We start from the raw sequence: 16,313 nt of genomic DNA on the forward strand, positions 1-16,313 counted from the left end.
GCACCACAGTGATGTGAGATACTGATAATATCACACAAAAAATATTATTTTAGGTTATTGACACCAGATTTGGTACAATTTATTTAATAACTGGACATACCTAAATTTTCAAGCACATTTATCTTAAGTTTTTGTTCATTGAGTAATATTACTTTGAAACACAGTAGTAGTAGTGGTTTTAGATTGATTAGATTTTATTTGCATCAACTCCCTATTGATCCTGGTCACAGTTAAAAAATTACTCTTACTAATTCTTACTCACTTGTAATTCTCACATACATTTAAAGCAGGGCCTTACAAATCAAGGGAGATGGTGCATTAACAAGAGCCTGGATGAGCTGTCAGCGTCTCACTGTCACTGACTTCCTGAGCATGACAAGAGCTGTCCACAGCCTGGGCCGGGGTGTTCATGGGCTTTTTCACACAAAAGACATGTTGTCATGTGAAATCATGTAGTAAATAATCCAGTTGCAGAGTTGCTTCAGTGCCTGATGTTGCATGTGATGGTTCACTGTCATGGTTTAGTTTTGATGGATCAAAAAGTCCTGCTAGAAACAGAAATATAACAACATATAATCTTATGTTCAGCTGTGGTGAATGATCACATTTGGTAGTGATTTAGTTGTTTTTTCCTTCACTCCTCCTACAATAAAATGAAGAGGAAAATGATAGTTTGAATAATGAACAATCTTCATAGATTGCTGGATAATGTCTGTATCTAATCAGTGTTTAATAGTTTATGATTATTTCAATCTTTTATATTTAAATCATACTAATATGTTGTATCATGTTTTATGAAAGTGTAAGGTGTAACAGGAATGTCATTCCAATAAGTTTCTCAAAACTCAATTTATTAAATTGCTTTTGTTTAGAAATGTTTGTCATGCATATTCTGATTATTACATTAATTTTAACATACTAATGAAAAACAATTTAATATTACAGCTTATTTTAAGTCAGTGTTATGGTGGCTACAACCTCAAACATTAATAACATACATTGCATGAAGAAGGAAAACCATCTGAAAATGATCACACCAGTAATAAATAAATAGATAAAGAAAAAAATAAATATAACATATATTTGTTGAATGTTAGGTCACAAACAACATTCCTGTAAAAAATATTTTATGAATTTATACATAAAATTATTGTCAGCGACAGCAACTAATTAAAAAAAAAGAAGAAAAAGTTATATATGGATATACTTAATGCGGTTGGTGCAATATTCTGAATTATCTAATGAATTAGATTATTATGAGTTCATGCTGAATGTAGATCAAATTTATTCTAACCAAACATCACAGGCTGCCTAAACGTTACATGGTCATACATACACCACTGAGAGTAAGCACGGTTACTGAAAGTACTGTAGCAACTGGGAAACAGTTCTCAGAAATAAACACAACTTCTATATAAGTTAAGTGATAAGGCATTGCGTTTTATAAGCTGCTGTGCCTCTGTGTGAGGCCTGTGTGATTTAAGAGCAGATGAGCTCAGCAGGATTTATCCTGTGATTGTGTCACAACACACTCTTTTGTCTCCACATTCACACTGTTGCAGGTCAATAAACCACTTAATTACTGCACTGCATCTTGTGGCATCAGAATGAAGCATGCCACATTATTCAGGATTACTTAAACACACTGTGCTGCTGAATGACTGAGGCCTTGCAGACAACATGAGAAACTGTGCAGTGTGGAAAAACATCAACTCTGATGTATTTTGATTTGTTAGGTTTTTCTTTTCTCCTAACATATTTTTCTACCTCTTTCTGTAGTTTAATCAGACTGGACGGGGCAGTGTGTGCAGCCAGGCCATCATGCTTGTGACTGACGGGGCAACAGAAATGTATGATGATGTTTTTGAGAAGTACAATTGGCCCGAAAGAAAAGTAAGTGCTGACCTCTCTCTTGTGGTTCCCACTTTTTTCTAATTTTCAGTTTTATACCTCTTCTTTCTGAACTTTCTGCTTGCACTGCAGTTTTCTTACATCAGGAATAGATGTAGATTTTAATACTTTGTGCCAGCTCGAGCTCCTGTCTGATGCTGTGAGGAATTGGCTTCTCACTTCATTACAACTCTGTAATGTAAAATCTGTCCGTTTTCTTTTTTCCTGGTATGTTGATGCTTTACAGCTCAATACTTTTCCCACAAGGAAGAAAATGTGGGAAGTTAACTGCTTTCAAGGGCAGTGGATGTAGAAGAGTTCAACTTAGAAAAGGCTTTACTCAGTCTGCCCCACTGCTGCACTCTCTCCATATTTCTTCCTGGACTCAACACTGCCTCTAAAATCCTTTGTCATGCAATGTTTGTAACATCTAAATGCAATTGATATTAACTCAACTGCTGTGCTGTTCACAGAGCAATAAAAGCAACAGCTTAGGGGCTTTTGTTCAGTTCTATCAAGCATATGTGTGTTGGCGGTGTTTGGCAGAGTACAAGGCGGTGTTTGGTTCCCCCCACCCCCACCCCATCCATACACCCTGAGGACTGCTATATGGCAGCTATTCAGTGTTTTCTATATGCGTTATGCTTAGCAAAGCATCTGGAGCCAATGAGGCATGCAGGTCTGGCAAAAATACACACGTTCTCCAAAAGGACAGTTGCACATGCCCTCATCCTCAGACCCTGACAAAAGAAAATTAACTTAATTTAACCACAGTAGAAAATAAAAACTACAGCTAATACAATCTGTAAGGGATTGGCTAAAAAAAAAAAAAAAAAAAGAGCCTAAAAGGCAGCTAAACAGTAAGCACACCCTTACAAGGTTGTAACCGCTTGTGCTTCAGAGCCGATAGGATCAGGAAAGAAAGATGAAGCGCTAAAGAAGGGCACCACTTTGCATGTTTTTTTTCTTATCCTTCCATCTTTAAAAATGTTGGCATTTCTTTATCTTTTGCACAGGTGCGGATATTCCCTTACCTGATTGGACGAGAGTCTGCATTTGCTGATAACCTCAAATGGATGGCTTGTGCCAACAAAGGTTGGAGACTTTTTGATAAACACTTTCCAAGACAGCTTCGTATCGGAGCAGTGAAAAGAGCCTGATGGGACGCTTCTGTGCAATAATATGATAGATTGTGGGGTTTTGGCTACATGCATGTTCTAGCTAGACTCCTCCTGCCAAGAGGCAATGAAGTGTCACTTGAGGGGGGGTCAGAGGTCAATCTGCTTTAATCCCTCTTCCTGTCAGTGTCTACCTCTTGGCTGCTGGCTGCTGATGGTTCCCACGTGTCAGTGCTCCGGATGAGTGCCCTCTGAAAGGGAAAGTCACAGCCAGGAAAACAGATCGCAGGGGGATTGTAGAATGACAAACCCCAAACCTCTTTCCCCTCACAAACCCCTGCCGTGAAATAACCTTACATGTCTAATGTGAAACATTGTCAGCATCAGCAGGAACCGACACCAAGTCAAATGATTCCTGCGCTGCTCTGAGCTGATGCACTAAAAATCTGCTGCAGCAATGTTCAGTGCAGTCCAGTAATGATTGGGACATCAGCGGCAGTGAACAGTAATGAAATACACAATGACCAAATGGATTTTAACGTCACTACTTTGCCTGAGAACTGCATTTCCATCTGGTGATCTACAATTACTTCCATTAGGCTGAAATTTCATTTAGTGATTATCAAATAAAATTAAAAAAAATTATACAAAACAGTCAGACAGCTATTCTGCATAATAAGCACTTCTGATTCCATTCTGAATATTAATTAAATGTCTGGATGATAGGATTTTGGGATATCTAACATGGGAGGGAAATTTTCATAGCTGTTGACATGCTGGGTATTTGGCAGCCTGATTTCAGTTGTAAAAGTTTCACCTGCATGGAAATCTTGGACTACCTTCGAACAAAAGCCGCATTTTAAAACCACATTTTATATATATATATATATATATATATATATATATATATATATATATATATATATATATATATATATATATATATATATATATATATATATATTTATTATATTAATAATATAGCAGATGCAAATAGTGATTAAAATTTTTTTTCAGGATTTACAGTATTTGTTTTATTTTATTTTATGAAACAGAAAGTTAGTTGAAGCTTTTTTAATAAAGATTTTTTTTTTCTTTTTCTTTTTTTTTTGTTTTATGTGTTTGTTTTACTGCAGGGTACTTTAGTCAGATCTCCACTTTAGCTGATGTTCAGGAGAACGTGATGAGGTATCTTCATGTCATGAGCCGCCCGAAGGTTATCGATCACGAGCATGACACGGTGTGGACTGAAGCTTACGTGGACAGTGCTGTAAGTTTGCTACAGTGTTTGTTAGATACCATATACACATTATTATTACATAATGTTCAGCCAGAGCAGGGTACCAGGGTGACTGCATGTTTGAATAAACTATTTGGACTCTTACAGTAAGAAAGACATTACAGTTTAGATATTACATTGTAGTTGCAGATACTTTGTAGACTGTCTGTTGTGGTGTTGCCCTCCTACATTATTTCAAAGTGCCTCTACTATACAGTGAGAGTGTCCATGTCTGGATATGTTTCCTCATCATCATTCTTCCTGCTGATGGAATAATTCCTCATTTTGAGCTTCATTAAACTGCATGGATCCCCCACCACCATCTCCAGTGTACATCTGTGTCCACAAAGCCAATGCAAAAGGTGCATACTTTAATTCTCTGACAATGCTTCTTCTTTCTCATCAGCTTTCTCTGGCTCACAAGGTAAACATCACATTTTATTTGTAATCTTACAGAGGAATTAGCCAGACACTGTCCAGATAAATCTAAAGTATAGAACCAAAAAGAGGCTTTGAAAAAGGTTACTTCTCACACTCTGCAAGTTTGAGTCATGCTATGTAAAGTAGAAGTGACTTGAGAGGTTAAATAGTTAAATGTTGCCATCATGCTTCAATATTCCCCTGGAAGTTTAAAGTGAGGGTTGGTCCTTCCCGCTGAGGGCCAGAAACAGCACAGAGGCATTTATTGTATTTCATTGCAGTTTGGAAACTATCTCCACACTAAAACACATACGCACACACACACAAAAGGGTTGGAGATTGTCCTCTGGAGTGTGTGCTCGTGTATTGCAGCCTCAGACACACCATTCATCATTCTGTGGATCATTGCACTTTATCTCCTAAAGCCCATAATAAAACTGACATTGGAGTGGAGACCAAGAAAGCGGCAGAGGAAACGGAGAGAAGGATGGGGGTGGAGGGCTGTTAGGCATCCATGGGTTTACCTGTGTGCATGTTGGTACGCGCATGGGTTTTGTGAAGACTACAGCAGCCCAGATTTTTCCTCCATTGTGTGTAGTAATGAATTTAAGGGCCATACATTCTTCATTTTGTCAGGCTAGCTTGTACACACAACTGTTCACGGCTCGTTTCCTTCACATACACGTATATACACAAATACACACACACACACATGCACACATACACATATTGACTCACAAGGTGAAGGAACAGCAGACCTACTTTTACAGTCCTCATGTGCTTAATTATGTCAGCCTTCATCCTCCTGAGAACATCACATGGTTCACATGTGACAATGGGAAGGCTTCGACCGAGGTCACATTTATGAGTTTTTCTGCTTTTTTAGAACTTCAAACATTACGTACAACACAAAAACTAATAGTGTGTGGATCCACATATCCACATGTGGAACAACCTTTATTTTTACTCATAGTTAAGTCCTCAAGACAGACATAATCTACTGCAGCCTGCACTTTCCATGTAGTCTGTTTTATTTAGCAATCTTCCAAACTTAGTAAATTGCCCTGAAACAACTAAGTGTTTTATTTTTGTGCTTTTTCTTTCTTAATGAAAAACCTTGATCATAAAATGATCATTTAAATCATACATAGTAATTTGATATACCTTCCTGTATTATGATACAGTTGCATTAGATGAAGTATATGAAATACTTTTTGTAGAATATTTAATGAACGTCTGTAGTTTCAGTGCTTCAGACTTGCTTAACAGGATTAGTGTAAATATGGTTGGATGCACATTGCAGAACAGTTGTCTTCGACGACACCCCCTTTTTTCCGACCATCTTTTTTCAACTGTATCTTTTCTAAAGTGGCAAGAGAAATGATAGGTCACTTTTTTAAACGTTTGACCTAACTTTTTTACTCCACAAGGCTGACTTTGTTTAGCTCATCTCTTGTGGGCAACTGTTGTAATATAACAGAACAATATGCCAGAGTGACAAGGAGGGGCACCAGCTGCACTTCTGGACATAAAATAATAATTTAAGGTACTAAGATCCGAGCCATTAACACTTTAATGACCTCTACTATTTGGAAAACATGGATATTATATGCATCTCTGAAAACAGATTGCCATAAATTTCATACAATAAAACCATATCTAACCTTTATTATCTGTGTGAAAATTGGAAATACATTTTATGCCTTCAGTGGCGTTTATTGACTTACTTTTTCATGAAATGTAATTCACCCCTATGATGAAATATATATTAACTGTAGCAGAGCAACTAATTAATGATAGTCAGTGCAATCTGTTTGCTGAAAATAATTACTAAGAATACTTTATATAATGTTAATTTTTTATTAGTTATAAATGATGAGGAAATGATCTACCATTTAAAGTCCCATGATGTGAAAATATAGTGTGATGCAGTCACTGTTTATACTCAAAGTTTAATTAGGTGGACATCAACTCATTTCACTTTGATCACCAGTTTTTCCAAAGCTGATAAGATGCTTTTATGTAGTTTTTCTTTTGAAGGATGCTTAAGAATATAATCTCAAAGAACAGTGACACCTTTACCAATGGGACCAGTATGTTATCAGCTGCTTCGATAAGGTTTTTTTTTTTTATTATTATTTCAGCTCAATGACAAATCAGGCCCATCTCTGACGACTACGGTAGCGATGCCAGTTTTCAGCACAAAGAATGAAACGGTAAGTGAATTACTCATTTAAAGTACTCAAGCACTTTTGTCATTTCATACACATCCACTGTATTTTTTATCACTGTACTCTTCATATTTGAAGATAAATTAGCATAACAGATTTAATCAGCAGCTATGAACGTCATTGGCTTGAAACAAAATGGTGAGCTGGTGTTTTTTGTGGTAGTGGATCAATGAGGAGATAAAAACTATCCAGAGTGGCATATTTCACCTGGCTGGCATTGTTTTACCCACAGGTGTGAATTCAGTTCTGTGAGTACTTCCACTGCCAGTTCAGAGCACCAAATTTGTCCCTCTAAACCATATTATTATTTTAGAGATAATGCAGTAAGGCAAAGTACAGAAGTGAAAACTGTATGAAAAAAGTTTTATTACTTAAGTATCCATTTCTTTTTCTTTTTTTCTTTTGTCTGCTTAGTAACTGAGCAGTAATGAAATAAAAATTAAAAGAATGATATCTATCCAAGAGGGAATTTGCTGTGTTTTAGACATTTTTTCCCTTTTTTTCATTTTATTTTCTGTTTTTAATAAAAAAAAATATATATATATATATCTATATATATAGATATATATATTTATATATATATATATAAATATATATATATAGATATATACATTTAGAATATAGTGAGTTGCTCCTGCAGGTGATGACTGCTGGTAGGTAGGATCTCATGTACCTTAGACTGCATTGTATTTGAAAAGCCTCTCACCAAACAAGCTGACATGATTCCTCCCTATGTTGTGTAAAGGATGGGAGGACTCTTACATTATTCCCAGCAGCTTGTGCAACATTCTTCTCTGGACAATCAGCTCCAGTGGCTCCAGAATGATCCCCAACACAGAACCAACCATCTTAATCAGTTTTTTCAGCTTCTTTAAGTCTCTGGCCCTGGTGCTGCTGCCAGATGGCTGCAAAGCTGATTACACTTTCCACGACAGACTTACAGACAATATGCAACATTTTGGTGCTGACGTTGAATCATCTCAGCTTCCTTAATGTGTAAAGTCTGATCTGTCCTTTCCTGCAAATAGTTTCTATGTTGTATTTCCCCTTTAGACTATTGTTTAGCTAAATTAATGTTAATGCTGGTTCAGACTGAAGCTATGTGTTCCTTTTTAATCTTTTCATGCAGAAGAACCAGGGTATTCTGTTGGGGGTCGTAGGAACAGACATTCCTCTGCAGGAGTTGATGAAGCTCATCCCAAAACATATGGTACAATCAGCTGCCTCTCACTAGATTGATGTATTTATGCTTTTTGTCGTTGTTATTGTACACATTTCTTTCTCTGTCTCTAGTTGGGGATCCACGGATACGCATTTGCAATCACAAACAACGGCTACATACTGATACATCCAGACCTCAGGCCTTTGGTAACTCAGTTTCTTTGCTTTAAAACCTCAACAGTTACACAGCATTCCCTGACTTTACCCTGCTTTTTCCCTTTTCTTTTGTCCATGCTATTGTGTAGATGACCAAAAATATAAGGGCACACAGAGACAAATGTGTTAACTGGCTTAGGAAGCTCGTATAGTCTGTAATCCCCACCTTTTCCTTTGATGTATGCATGCAGGGATAAGGGCCACTCATAGGGCTGGCTGGCCTGAGATTTCCCAGAGGTAACTTAACACTCGCTGGCAGAGACCACAGCCCCACGCCCTGGGACCACTGGTGTCTCAGGAGCTTTGGCTGTGCTAGTGGATCTGTGTGTGCCAGTGTTAGTGCTACTCCTCTCTGTGCAACTGTGTGTGTTGGTCTGTGTTGGTTCTTCGTGAATGTTTCTTTGTGGCTGTGGTTGTAGTCATTAACTTTTGTCGTTTCATGTGCAACATACAGTAGCAGAGTTTCAACATGAAGACTTTAAAGCCTTGATGTAGACTTGTTTGAGCGTGGATTTTCTATCAGTCATATTCATTATTTTTAATTTACCTGACAGTGTTAATTTCACAGATGATTTGTTAAACAATTACTCTCCAAAAGCACCATAAAAGTGCTTGAAAAAGGAGAATGTATAGTGAGTCTTCATTTTATGACAAAGGACAAATTACAACAAAATATATCCAAATTGATTTATTTTATTTATACTATGCATATATATTTTATATTTATACACTTAGGACCAAATGGAGATATGACTGTTTTAGGAAAGATGAGCTGAGTTTAGGCAGATCTTTTTATGAAATTAAAGCAGAATAGCAGTAAAGCGGTCATTAATCTGCACACATTGTGTCACTTTGTGCAGTATCAGGAGGGTCAGAAGAGGAGGAAGCCCAACTACAGCAGCGTGGATCTCTCGGAGGTGGAATGGGAGGACAAAGATGACATTGTATGCACTAAAAATATATATTATAGGATTAGAGAAGTTGCTTTTCATAAAGAAAAACAGCATCCACATTGTATTAATCTGAATCTGGATCTGCCATTTTTCTTAATTTTGCCCCTTCATATCAGGCACTTCTATTAAATTGAATGAGAATAAGAATGGTCAAGTTTTTGCAGCCAGTTTTGATTATTGCTGTGTAAATGCAATGAAATCCAGACCGGCTGCTTTGTCACTGACCCAACCTTTACATTCTCTGCCCCCTTCACTGCACTTTATCCCTAAGCTGCGTAACGCTATGGTGAACAGGAAGACAGGGACTTTTTCAATGGAAGTGAAGAAGACTGTGGACAGAGGGGTGAGGTTGCAGATTCAGATGTTTAATGCATGTTTATCAGATTATTGTTGTTTCCTCTGGACTAAAAGAGCAAATATCTCCTTTTTTTTTTTTTTAGAGGCGTGTACTCAGAATGCACAATGACTATTATTACACTGACATCAAAGGAACTCCTTTCAGGTGGAAAAATATAATAATGCCTAAATTACATTAATTAATGACATTGCTTTTTAGTCAGCCCCAAGCAAAAGTTTACTGACTCATGTTGATGCTTTTCCATATTTGTGATGCCAGTGTCGGAGTAGCTCTCTCAAGAGGCCATGGCAAGTACTTCTTCAGAGGAAATGTGTCTGTTGAAGCAGGTACTTCATTCACATTATGTTGTACAATACCTTTTCTTAAGGCAAAATACTTTAACAACCTGTAAAAGGTGTTTAAATGCAACATTGTTCATATCTATTAGAGATTACTAAGACATATCTGAAACATTAAAAAACACATCACATCACATGGGTTTCCCCCCAGAATTTATTGTTGCCACGATAACTGTTCTCACCAAGACACATTCAAAGTGCATCAGTCCACACAGAATGGCATTACTGAAGCGTTACTGACTTGTGTTTTTCAGGGCTCCGTGATTTGGAACAGCCAGATGTCGCCCTGGCAGATGAATGGTGAGGCAGGGGCTGTGGAAGTGGTCATTCATGCGTAATGTAGGTTATCCCACTATGCTCATGACACATCTTGTGCTCTAACATCGTGGCCCTTTCTGGACCACTTGCAGGACCTATTGCAACACAGAGGAAGAGCATGAACACCGTCACCTGACCCAGATCCAAGCCATTAAGTTCTTCATGACAGGCCGGAGACCACACCTCAAATGTAAGAGAAACGCGAGTCGTAATTAAACCAGTTGTATTACAGTATACAAGCAGGATGTGCCATTTGTGGGGATACCAAATCACAACCATTTAAGGACAAAAACTGATATGAGATGGATTATTTGTATGTATTGATCAAATTCTTTCCGAAAATTGGTGCTATATTGTGTAGGTGACAGAGAATTAATCCAAGAAGTGTTGTTTGATGCTGTGGTCACTGCTCCACTGGAGGCCTACTGGACTGGGCTGGCTCTAAACAAGTCTGAGTAAGAACACTTTGTGACCGCTCCCTGTTACTCTTCCCTGCATGCAGACACAAAAAAAAAAAAAAAAAAATGTTATATCAATATTAAAAAAAAAACAAAAAAGAGGTAATTAAATAAAACGTTTGTCCGTTAGAAATTAGCTGAAGAACAATGTAAAATATTACCTGGTCCTCAACTTAACAAAAGCGATGCCAAAGTGCCAAGGCAGCTTGTGTAAAACTATCTACCTACCTAGCTACCTATCTGTGTGGTTGCTCTCTGTCTTTGTGTGTGTATGAGTGTGGAAAGAGCTTGCATCTTAATTGTTTTTAAATGCCTTATCTACTGTTTGTTTTAATCCTTATGACTTGATTTTATCTTGTAAAGCACTTTGTGTTTCCCTTAGCATGAAAAGTGCTCAAGAAATAAAGTTTGGTTTGATTTGATCTATCTAGCTAGCAAGCTAGTAAATAACAAAAAAAAAAAACCAACTAAATAAGTGGCATTGTTTCTGTCAGATATATTCTATAGAAACTTTCAGACAATCTACAGTTGATGTTTTCCATCACACCTACAGGAACTCAGACAAAGGAGTAGAGATTGCTTTTTTGGGTACACGCACTGGCCTGTCGAGAACCAACCTGTTTGTACCAGCCGATCAGCTCTCCAACAAGTGAGTGCTGCTGTTCAACATTTCTCTAATCATTATCTACAGCACAGCTGTGATTGTGTGTGATGGATCTAATATTCGCTCTTCACCTCAGTTTCATTCTTTGTGCCTCCGCAGAGACTTCCTGACAGCGGAGGACAAGGAGGGAGTGTTTAATGCTGATCACTTCCCTCTGTGGTACAAGCGAGCAGCAGAGCAGGTTCCTGGTACATTTGTCTACTCCATCCCCTTCAGCACAGGTACACTGTGAATTGTCGAATATCAGCTCTGTGATAACCTTGCATATGGTTATCTCGATGCAAAATGTTCTCATCTTTTACCTAGACGATGAGAAACTCAGCTTTCCTCCTCAGGACTTTTACAACCTCCACCTGTTAACAGTGACTGCATCTGCTCAAGCTGTACATAAATACAGTAAAAAAAAATATGTAAATGTTCAATCACAGCACCCTCTCCAGAAATATGTGAATCAAATGGTGGTAGAAAGAGCTTTAACTGGTAACCATTACTGTTAAAGTAATAGACTGGTACTGTGGTTTGTCAGATTGAAGAGGCTAACTAAAGGACGCCATCTAGTGAGCAGGAAAAGTAACATGATAAAATTTCCTGCTCTTCTTTTGTAGCTTTGGAAAACAAGAGTGTGGTTTTGGCCAGCACGGCCATACAGCTCCTTGATGACAGAAAGTCTCCGATTGTTGCTGGTAAATATGATCAAAGCATCTTATCATGCCAACATGTGGCCCCTCTCATCATGCTAAAACATGCTGTTTGGTCTTGACCAGCTGTTGGGATCCAAATGAAACTGGAGTTTTTTCAGAGAAAGTTCTGGACTGCCTGCAGACAGGTGACCTCACTGCGGCATGAATGTACTAAATCATTTAATTTGCAGTTATTTATTTAACCAAGATCTCCCCACTTTATGCTCAGTGTACAGCCTTGGATGGAAAATGTAGCATCAGTTGTGACAGTGAGGTAAGAACAGTCACATCATAGATCCTTGTTACAGTTCCAAGCGTTTTTTTTTTCTTCCAAGTACATTTTAATCTCCATCCCAACAGGACATTAACTGCTACCTCATTGACAACAATGGCTTCATTCTTGTGACAGAAGAACAATCCCAGGTATTGTCTGCAAATACACTTACATCCAGTAAACATTAAAAACATCTACTTCAAGACTGATCTTCAGCTTTGTTTTCTTTAAACAGTTTGAATGGTCCCATTTGTTTTTGCATATTAAATATTTGTTGGTAAAACAAACAGTTTGTCTCCCCAAAAAGTCCTCTCTGATATGATTGGTTTGATTTTTTTTGCTGTTCAACATCAATTCTATTGGAATTTGCAAATTTATCTGAAAGGTTCATGCATAAAGTGTTTTTATTGCTCGCACTGTGCTTGAAAGCGAGTGTTTGCAAAGTGTTCAGATTATGTCAAATTGGTAGTCACATGTTGCTACTAATATGATTTGTCATGATTATGACCTCTACAGACATGGTATGCGACTCCTATGACCGTTTTCATGTCAGCCTACTCAGATGTTTCCCTTAACAATGTAAAAGTTATTTATAGAGTGAAAGATTTAAATCAGTTTAACACAAAGACACGATAGAGGTTTTTTGTGCCACTTCTGGGTTGCATTCAGTCAATAACATGACATTTTATCAAGATAGTTTTGTCACTTCAATATTGAGTTTAGTTGTAGTATTTATTGCATCAAATTGATTTATTGATCAAATCCACCTGTTTTGGGCTCCACATAGGTGGCTGGCTGCCTTGTTCACGTCAATAATAGAAGTCAACAACAACATAATGACATTAATAGGATAGGTTTAAAAGTCAACACTGCTCCATTATGCTTAAAAACCACCATGAATAAAATGTGTTCTTTTTACTGTGTAACTTTCACTTTATAATATTGACCCTTCACATGCAGGTGGTTATTTATAGATAATTACAGGTGAACAGACGACCCATTGGTTTATTCTTAGGAAGAGGACTGTGTCTAAAGTTGAGCTATATTAGAATCAGTGTGCCTTGCAAGATGACTGTCTACTAAATAGTCCAACAACTGAAGCTGATGCATCAGTTTTTCCATTGCAAGAATTTTTAGGCTGCACAGTATGTTACTGACAATCTCTTCTTACTCTGCCTAATTCCTTTTTAATGTTACAATTCAGATTTACAGAAGCATCTGATGTTGATTCAGTTTATACTGTAAAATCTACAATGAAAACTTAAAAGTTTCACAAGTTAGTTTCTGAAATATAAATTATTTTCATATAGTTATGTTCCTGTTGCCGTTTCCCAAATGATAAAAACATAAGCAATATAAGCAGTCCCATGTTCCCTAGAGTTGAATAACTCCAATACAACGTAGCATTGTGTGCTGTCCTGTCGTTTTTCATTTTTTGAAAGCTAAGGGATCAATTGAGACAAAGGCAGCAAGTAAACTTGATTATTTATTCAAACACACTCTAAATAATTGGAAAAGACATTTTAGAGTACAAAAACTTTATGTTCATGAACAAACTGTACATTTAAGTAGTTAAAAAAGCACATGGAATGAATATGTGACTTTAAATTAATGAATTTTACATGAGGACGTTGAGGCAGTGTACTTTGACAAAACTTCTCTCTCAGACAGGACTCTTCTTTGGAGAGGTGGAAGGTGCTGTTATGAATAAACTTCTCCAAATGGGGTCCTTTAAAAGGTCAGAAGTTAAACGCAACACTCCTCTTACTTCCTGACACATTAAACCTTGTTCTTAAAAAAATTATGTTGACAATCAAGTCTTATTGCATATTTACTGCAACTTCTGCTGTGCATATTATGTTGCAGGATCACCCTGTATGACTATCAGGCACTTTGCAAAGAGTATTCTGGGAGCAGCGACAGTGCACGTACTTTATCAGATGTGAGTGGTTTTTGCAGAAACTTTACATGAAATGCTTCTCTCATTTGTGGTTCACTGAATTCACATTTCCATGCCTTAAACTAAAATCTTCAGCATAGACAGCTACGTGTCAGAGTTAGTGTTTATTTAACCTTGTCTGTGCAGATGAGAAAGATCAACACTAGAGCTGTGGTTTTTTTGTCTCTTTTTCAGCCTTTTACAATGGTGAAGTGGCTCCTGACTGAACTTATCATGTAAACATTTAAAAAGATAAATGAATGTATTTTTTATTAATGTTTTAAGAGGTGTTACCACAAATGTGTTAAATAGTGCCATTTCTTTTCTTCTTTTAGATTTCTGCTAGAGTTCAACCTGTACAGCTGGTGGAATGTTGATCTCTCGGTTAAAGGTAACCGTGTTTGATACTATAGTTGTGTATATGTGTGTATATGTGTCTGTTTATATGTGACAAAGAGATTAAGACAGTGAAATGTGAGCATGAGAAATCAAAACCTGGTCTGTTTTTCTTCAGATTAATCAAGCCTCTGAGGTTTAATTAAACTTGTGTCTCACGTTAAGCTCAAAGATCTCGGGGTAAAACCATGATGGTACCGTGTGACACAGAATATCCTGCCTTCGTCTCGGAGCGCACCATTAAAGAAACAACAGGCAACATTGACTGTGATGGCTGTATTAGGTACCAATTGGGTCAGCACAATGGTTAACCATTGAATCATATATTTGAATAATTCTTTGCTGTTTGTGTTTGGACTTCAGATCTTTTGTCATCCAACAAATTCCCAGCAGCAACCTCTTCATGGTTGTTGTAGACAACAGGTGTGACTGCAGCAGTGTTCCTCCAGTAACCATGGATCCTATTGAGATTATGTATATCCTTTCTAGATTAAAACATATCTGATGTGAAGAATGTTTAGTTCAATTACGTGGTTTTGGCTTATTTGCTCGTTGAAAGTGAAGTTTGAGGCTTGTTGATGGAACATGTCCTGTTAAATTACATCCTTAACGCCTTTGAACACAATGAGTCACTGAAATGTGACAGACTGAAGTTTCAGAAGGACAGAAAGAAGCCTGAGTCATGTCATCCTTTCCATCCTGAGGTATGTGTGTTTGTCCACACATAGTGCATGTGTTTTTATGTTCACAGTACAGTTGATATGAAGCAATGTGGATCATTTCATTGACCAGAGCACTTCCAGTCTTTTTTTCCCACAATAGCATAAGCAATACTTCAGGTTACAAGGGGATACCCAGTTCATACAAATAAAACTAATTATCTTCTGTTTATGTTCATCTCTTAGTATTACCTTCTGTCCCACCCAAATACAAAATGCATCAAATAGCTCAGTCTCAAAAGAAAATTAGACTTAACATTTGTCCACATGTGGAAAATAGATCAGAATCACAATAAAAGGGTCAAATATGTGAGGCTACAATATATCTATAAGATATTGTTTTGAGTAAGGCAGTGGCATCATATCAAAGAGCACAATATCCTTTTTGCTGAGTCAGAAAAACCACAGCAATTGCACAGCATATGATCAAATATTGGAAATGTAAGATTTTACATGACATTTTGTTGTGAAATTGCATTGTTTAAATGTTTAGTTAGTAGTAGTTTTGCTTGGTGTTTTTCTTTTAAATACACTGTGCATCACTATGAACTGCTTCTTTGACAGGAGAATGCCATGGAATGCGGTTCCGCAACACGCTTGTCCAGCCCTCTAACAACAGCTGTGCTGCCTCTGATAGCTGCAACCATCAGCAGGTGACCATAAGCAGACGAGCTGGACATCAGCTTAGAAACGCATAGAGAACATGTCAAATCAGATAAGAATTTTGTCACATTTCTGCAGCAAGCATAACTCTACTGAGACAAGGTCTTTATCAGTAGCTCTGAGACTCATCCATTAATGCAGAAAACAGAATTATAGGAGAATAATGGGACTTTTTTGGTGTCTTTGCTCAGTGTATTGTAGATCACGCCACTGACAGTTTGTCACATTGTCCTAAATG

The 16,313-nt window shown here is 37.3% G+C and overlaps 1 protein-coding gene across 1 annotated transcript in view; it reads left to right on the forward strand.

Annotated features, from left to right (window-relative positions):
• Positions 1–16,069, forward strand: part of LOC306757833 (voltage-dependent calcium channel subunit alpha-2/delta-3-like) — a gene marked incomplete at both ends in the record, with an annotated part of 33,615 nt that extends 17,546 nt beyond the window's left edge. The window contains 28 exons of the mRNA XM_079242986.1: positions 1,780–1,893; positions 2,907–2,985; positions 4,145–4,278; positions 4,694–4,711; positions 6,852–6,923; positions 8,068–8,148; positions 8,232–8,306; positions 9,176–9,259; positions 9,540–9,611; positions 9,709–9,770; positions 9,885–9,952; positions 10,219–10,264; positions 10,375–10,472; positions 10,644–10,737; positions 11,294–11,389; positions 11,504–11,625; positions 12,010–12,087; positions 12,169–12,230; positions 12,314–12,358; positions 12,445–12,507; positions 14,026–14,096; positions 14,225–14,300; positions 14,493–14,533; positions 14,633–14,688; positions 14,859–14,976; positions 15,057–15,167; positions 15,313–15,397; positions 15,977–16,069. Coding sequence (XP_079099112.1) covers positions 1,780–1,893; positions 2,907–2,985; positions 4,145–4,278; positions 4,694–4,711; positions 6,852–6,923; positions 8,068–8,148; positions 8,232–8,306; positions 9,176–9,259; positions 9,540–9,611; positions 9,709–9,770; positions 9,885–9,952; positions 10,219–10,264; positions 10,375–10,472; positions 10,644–10,737; positions 11,294–11,389; positions 11,504–11,625; positions 12,010–12,087; positions 12,169–12,230; positions 12,314–12,358; positions 12,445–12,507; positions 14,026–14,096; positions 14,225–14,300; positions 14,493–14,533; positions 14,633–14,688; positions 14,859–14,976; positions 15,057–15,167; positions 15,313–15,397; positions 15,977–16,069 — 2,214 coding nt within the window. The remainder of the gene's footprint in view (positions 1–1,779; positions 1,894–2,906; positions 2,986–4,144; positions 4,279–4,693; positions 4,712–6,851; positions 6,924–8,067; positions 8,149–8,231; positions 8,307–9,175; positions 9,260–9,539; positions 9,612–9,708; positions 9,771–9,884; positions 9,953–10,218; positions 10,265–10,374; positions 10,473–10,643; positions 10,738–11,293; positions 11,390–11,503; positions 11,626–12,009; positions 12,088–12,168; positions 12,231–12,313; positions 12,359–12,444; positions 12,508–14,025; positions 14,097–14,224; positions 14,301–14,492; positions 14,534–14,632; positions 14,689–14,858; positions 14,977–15,056; positions 15,168–15,312; positions 15,398–15,976) is intronic.
• Positions 16,070–16,313: the final 244 nt, after the last annotated feature.

The sequence above is a fragment of the Telmatherina bonti genome (assembly GCF_933228915.1).
Source record: "Telmatherina bonti genome assembly, chromosome: 6".
NCBI classification, from domain to species: domain Eukaryota; kingdom Metazoa; phylum Chordata; class Actinopteri; order Atheriniformes; family Telmatherinidae; genus Telmatherina; species Telmatherina bonti.